General features: G+C 50.0%; 2 protein-coding genes across 2 annotated transcripts; one reads left to right on the forward strand and one right to left on the reverse strand.

Annotated features, from left to right (window-relative positions):
• Window positions 1–10: 10 nt before the first annotated feature.
• On the forward strand, window positions 11–1463 carry LOC135612572 (aspartyl protease 25-like). Its single transcript, XM_065109014.1, has one exon. It carries the CDS (start codon window positions 13–15, stop codon window positions 1330–1332), a length of 1320 nt encoding a protein of 439 aa, XP_064965086.1. The 5' UTR covers window positions 11–12; the 3' UTR covers window positions 1333–1463.
• A 992-nt stretch (window positions 1464–2455) lies between these two features.
• On the reverse strand, window positions 2456–3619 carry LOC135611542 (uncharacterized). The gene has a single exon (XM_065107181.1). The coding sequence runs from the start codon at window positions 3617–3619 to the stop codon at window positions 2456–2458; it is 1164 nt and encodes a 387-aa protein (XP_064963253.1).
• Window positions 3620–5547: the final 1928 nt, after the last annotated feature.

Here is a 5547-nt window from a genome sequence, read left to right on the forward strand (position 1 = left end):
ATGCGCCCGCCCATGAAAACCCACCACCTTATCACCATCCCTCCCATCCCAACGCCACCTGGAGCCATGGCCACTCCCCACTCCCTCTTCCTCCTCTTCCTCCTCTTCTTTTCCACCTCCAACGCCGCCGACCTCCGCATCTTCCACGCGGAGCGCCACTCCCCGACGCCTCTCGATTCAGTCCTTTCGCTCGCGCGCAACGACCTCACCCGCCTCGCCTTCCTCTCCCGGAAAGTCACCTCCGTCCCCGTCGCCTCCGGCCAGCAGGTGCTGCAGTCCTCCTCCTACGTCCTCCGCGCTAAGCTCGGCTCCCCCGGGCAGCTCCTCCTTCTCGCCCTCGACACCAGCGCCGATGCCGCCTGGACCTCCTGCTCCCCTTGCTCCACCTGCCCCTCCTCCTCCGCCCTCTTCCTCCCTGCTAACTCCTCCACCTACTCCCCCCTCCCCTGCTCCTCCTCCTGGTGCCCCCAGTTCAAGGGCCAGTCCTGCGCCGCCGACTCCGCCCCTTCCCCATGCACCTACTACCAGCCCTACGGCGGCGACGCTGCCTTCACCGCCACTCTCTCGCAGGACTCCCTCACCCTCGCCTCCGACGTCATTCCCAACTACCTCTTCGGCTGCGTCACCGCCGTCAACGGCAGCTCGGCGAACCTGCCGAAGCAGGGCCTGCTAGGGTTGGGCCGAGGGCCCATGTCTCTCTTGGCTCAGACAGGCCCCCTTTACCAGGGCGTCTTCTCCTACTGCCTCCCCAGCTACAAGTCCTACTATTTCTCGGGATCGCTCCGGCTCGGCCCGTTAGGCCAGCCCAAGAACATCCGGTTCACCCCCCTGTTGAAGAACCCGCACCGGCCCTCGTTGTACTACGTGAACCTGACGGCTGTCCGGGTTGGACGGTTCGAGGTGCCGGTCCCGCCCGGCTCGTTCGAGTTCGACCCGGCGACCGGCGCCGGCACCGTGGTCGACTCGGGCACGGTGATCACCCGGTTCGTGACCCCCGTCTACGCCGCCATCCGCGACGAGTTCCGGCGCCAGGTGAACGCCTCCGGCGGCTACACCTCGCTGGGCGCCTTCGACACCTGCTTCAGCACCGACGAGGTGGCTTCGGCGCCGGCGGTGACGCTGCGCATGGAGGGCCTCGACCTGGTGCTGCGCATGGAGAACACGCTGATCCACAGCAGCGCGACGCCGCTGGCCTGCCTCGCCATGGCCGCCGCGCCGGACAACGTCAACGCTGTGGTCAACGTCATCGCCAGCCTCCAGCAGCAGAACTTGAGGGTGGTGGTGGACGCGGCCAACGCCCGGGTGGGCTTCGCACGGGAGGTGTGCAATTAAAACCCCCATCTGACGTTGTTTTCAGTACGTTATGTTGTTGTTTTATGTTTTAGTAGCAGAGTTTGTGGGAAGAATCGGTGTGTCTGCTTCTCTGTTGCATGGGTCAAAAAAAGGTGGTGTTTGGATGTGAATTGTCACGCGTTCTGTGTCAGGATGTGATTTGTGACTCTCTTTTGGTTTGTGGTCTATCACCGAGCTTACGAGACGCGAAGGGATTGGATGTTGAATCGAAAAATTAAATCCAATTGGAATCGATCCTGCATCAACTTGTTCAAGATTCGATCCGATTTATCGATAATTTAGTTTTAAGAATTATAAATACTTACGATTCTAAGGTATTATTTTTGTTTGATTTACCAATTCAAATCGATTTTTAATTAAAAATATATTAATCTAATTAATTCTACTATTCTAAACATTTAATTGATCGAAACACATTAATCAGATGGGTCCAAATCAAGATTCATCATACTATAACACATGGATGAGAAGTACATATGAATCAATACATAATATATTGACACTATTGATATAACTCGATACATATTGTATCGATAGTTGTTCGTAATATCGATATAAATCAATAAGATAAATCATGGTCTAAATATTTAATTTAATAATTATTATCATATAATATCGAATTAGATTAATTGATTATGAATTGATCCGATTAGATAAATTCGAATGGATTTTAATTTAAACTATCTTATTCTAATTAACCTAAATTTAAAAAAAATTGATTTGACCCCTTGAACGTTTGATTCGAACCGATTTTGAACATACCCATCATCATTGATCCTGACATGATCAATTCATACAAACGGATACTATTTAGTAACATCCCATTCAACAAGAAAATACATTCACATGATATGCATATATATATATATATATATATATATACATATAAGTCAGCTTAAAACATGACAATGTAAAAGAAGATAACTCTTTCCCCTTCAAAAGAGTTCAAATTATTTAAATTCCAATCTCACACCAACCCCCAAATCCAAACCGTCAGATCCATTTCATCCCCCGCACCATCGGACCCCTCCTCTCCTCTCCTTCTCTTTCCTTTCTCTTCCGCTCTCACACTCTCCTTTCCCTCTCTCCACTTCATCTTGTATTAGAAGCTCCACCACTGGTGAACCGCCACGCCCGCGTCCCTCAGCTTCCCGTAAAGCGCAAGGCACTCCCAATAGGCCCGCCGCCCGCCCCGCGTCTCCCCCTTCTTCGCGTCGTCGTCCTCCCACAATTGGTGGTCGCACTCCAGGAAGAGTTCATCGACGAGACCGATCGCGCCCTCCGCCACCGCCTCCTCCACCGCCGATGCCTCCGCCTTCACTACCACGTACTCCTCCTCCTTCACGTTCCTCTCCAGCCACTCCGCCAGCGACGGCGACGCCCCCTTCTCCGCCTCGTCTGTATCCTTATTTTCTTTCTCCATAACCTCCACCCGGATGACGTCGAAGGCCCGGCCCTTTCGCGGGTAGTTCTGCTCGAACCACGCCGCTCCGCTGCCCGCCTCTCCCGCCCCTGCGACCTCCACGAACACCCGCCGTGGGTACCCGTCCAGCTCGTCCCTCGTCAGCTCCGGCAGGTACCTGGCCCTCCGCTGCCAGCCCCGTCGCCCGGGTTCCGGTGGCTCCAGCAGGGCGCCTTCCAGCCCGCTCAGGGCTTCCTTCTTCGCCACCGGCATCGACAGCAGCCGCCGCAGCCTCAGCCCTCGGCCGTTCGCGAAGGACTTCCTCATCGCCAACACGGTAACGGAGCCGACTCGTCCGACGTAGGCCGTGCGGTAGTTCGCCGGCGGGGTAAAGGTTTCCGATGGATTTCGGCTCCATCGCACGGCAGCGACGCCGCCGATCTTGAGGATCCGGTCGATGTGTTCGAAATCGCCGGCGGAGGCGGAGAAGACGAAGTCAGCGGAGCCATCGGGCACCGCGGTGCTGCGATCGCCTGCGATCGGGTCGTTGAGGAAGACAGCGTTGTCCCCGGGGCGAAGCAGGCCGCGGCGGCTCATATCGTGGAGGAGACTCGGGAGGAAGGTAGCGTCGCCGTAGATGGCTCCCTGGCGTTCGGCAATCCCGCCGACGTCGCCGCCGCGGAAGAATATGTCGGCGTGTAGCCAGGGTAAGGACAAGATGACGGCGGCCAGGAGCACTGATCGGGCGACGAGGCGGAGTAGGCGGCGGTCCGGCAGGCGGATCACGAGGCGCCCGCCTCCGAATTCGACGGCGCCTCCAAAGCCGAGGCGCTGGATTACACCAGTCTTCTTCATCGTAGACATTTCCGGGAAGACGGACGCACCGAGAAGTAGGTTGCAGCGGCGAGAGAGAGAGAGAGAGAGAGAGAGAGAGAGAGAGGAGGGAGGGAGGGAGGGAGGGGAGAGGCGGGGGTCGGATTAGCGGGTACAGAAGCGGGCAGCGGTGTGGTTACCACCCACAAGGGCTACACGCGTGCTTTGAGATCGGAGGCAGAGGAGCAATAGGTTCATGGAGCGCCGCGATTCCATCATGCACTGCTTGGGATGATGGACGGTGGAGATGTGGGCGATCAGCGCAACATCTCGGCCTCCGCAGCGAATCCCAGAAGGTAATATTTTCCAACACAAAACCCTCTTTTTTTTTTTTCTTTTATCTTATGAATTGGGCAAGAGATCAACTGAGAACTCGGAAAGGAAAGATTGATAGAAGGGGAAGGAGGAAAGGTGGAGACAAGAGTGGAAATGAGAGGGAGGAGTGCTTAATATAGTGGAAGAGGATAATAAATCGGTTGTCATATATATAGAAATTAGATAATAATGAAAGATTATTTTTAGGAGATCAATAAATTCGTTCTCATAGATATAGGAAAAGGGTGATATTGGGAGATTATTTTTGGAAGAGGGAGCACGAAAGAAGGACCGTGGATCGTGGTAAACCAGCTGGACAATAACAAAATAAATAAAAACGTAGAATGCGTGTCTAATATGGTTTTTACAATTAATTTTTTTTTGTGTGTATGTTTCTGAAAATATTAAGTAAAAAAATGTTTCCCAAACATATTGTTTCCAAGCACAAAAATCATTAATAATCTACAAAGTAAAATTCCCATCTACAAAATATAGTGAATAATAACATTTGATCATGAAATTTATGAAAAAGACAATAGGAATATTTTGTTCAAGAAGATTTTGCATGTTGAATTCATGTCCAAACCTCTAGTTGATCTATTACGTTTTACTTTTTTCAAATTTGAATAATTTATGTTTCGGAAGACTAACTAACAAAATGTTTCCCAAATATATATATGTATATATGGGATAGACGTCGCCAAATGCTATTATAGGGTGGGTACGGCCCATTGCAAGAGTTATCTATGAGGACACTAGAAACGAAATTATCTTCGGTCATGAAATTTATAAAACGATGGGAATATTGTGGTTACGAGGATTTTGCATGTTTGTCAAGTATGTAGAACTGGAGCTAATATGATCGCTGAGATATTAATAGAAATTATGATTATAATTTTGATAAATATATTTTTGTAAAATCGAGTTTAAACTTTTAGATAGGCTCAATAAATTAGCTAATGAGTCATATATTTAATTAAGTATGGATGTTGTATGATGAAGGTTTGAGTGGGAAAGAATGATGACTTGAAGGAGCTTACAGAGGCTTAGTTTATTTGTATCAACTTGAATTGACATAAAAAATGCACATTATGCAAAATTGGGTTGACCACCAAGATTAATCATATCAATATTCAGATACTTGTAAACTTAAATTAGCTGGCATTTGCTAGTCATGGTTAATCTGATTTTTTTTGGTAATATGTATATGAAAAATATTAATCACCGGAGGAAATATATATAAACATTACAAAATTTGGAACGATAGATACTTCAGACATCCTCTTCACTCGTGACTGTTTGACTGAACCATCCACGAAAGATGCGTGCCACACAGACCGAGGAGTCTGTCTGTGTCGTGCACACAAGCACGTGTCCAATCCTTCAAGACGTTCATCTCTACTCGACCCGCCCACCTACCTACTGCGACGTTGGGACCCATCGACGGACCATTGCTTCACTCGATCAACTGACAGGTGGAAAAATTGCATTACTCCTTCCAGACACTCGCCCGCGTGATCGTTGGACGATATGTGTGGGGCCCGCGCGGGTCCATTCCCGTTAGACTAAGAGAGCCGTACTATCTATAATGATAAATATCCTCG

Source organism: Musa acuminata, chromosome BXJ2-5 (assembly GCF_036884655.1).
Source record: "Musa acuminata AAA Group cultivar baxijiao chromosome BXJ2-5, Cavendish_Baxijiao_AAA, whole genome shotgun sequence".
In the NCBI taxonomy this organism is placed as follows: domain Eukaryota; kingdom Viridiplantae; phylum Streptophyta; class Magnoliopsida; order Zingiberales; family Musaceae; genus Musa; species Musa acuminata.

Coding starts and splice junctions, on each gene's coding strand:
- LOC135612572 (XM_065109014.1), top strand. CDS start 13: ATGAAAACCCACCACCTTATCACCATCCCTCCCATCCCAACGCCACCT.
- LOC135611542 (XM_065107181.1), bottom strand. CDS start 3,619: ATGTCTACGATGAAGAAGACTGGTGTAATCCAGCGCCTCGGCTTTGGA.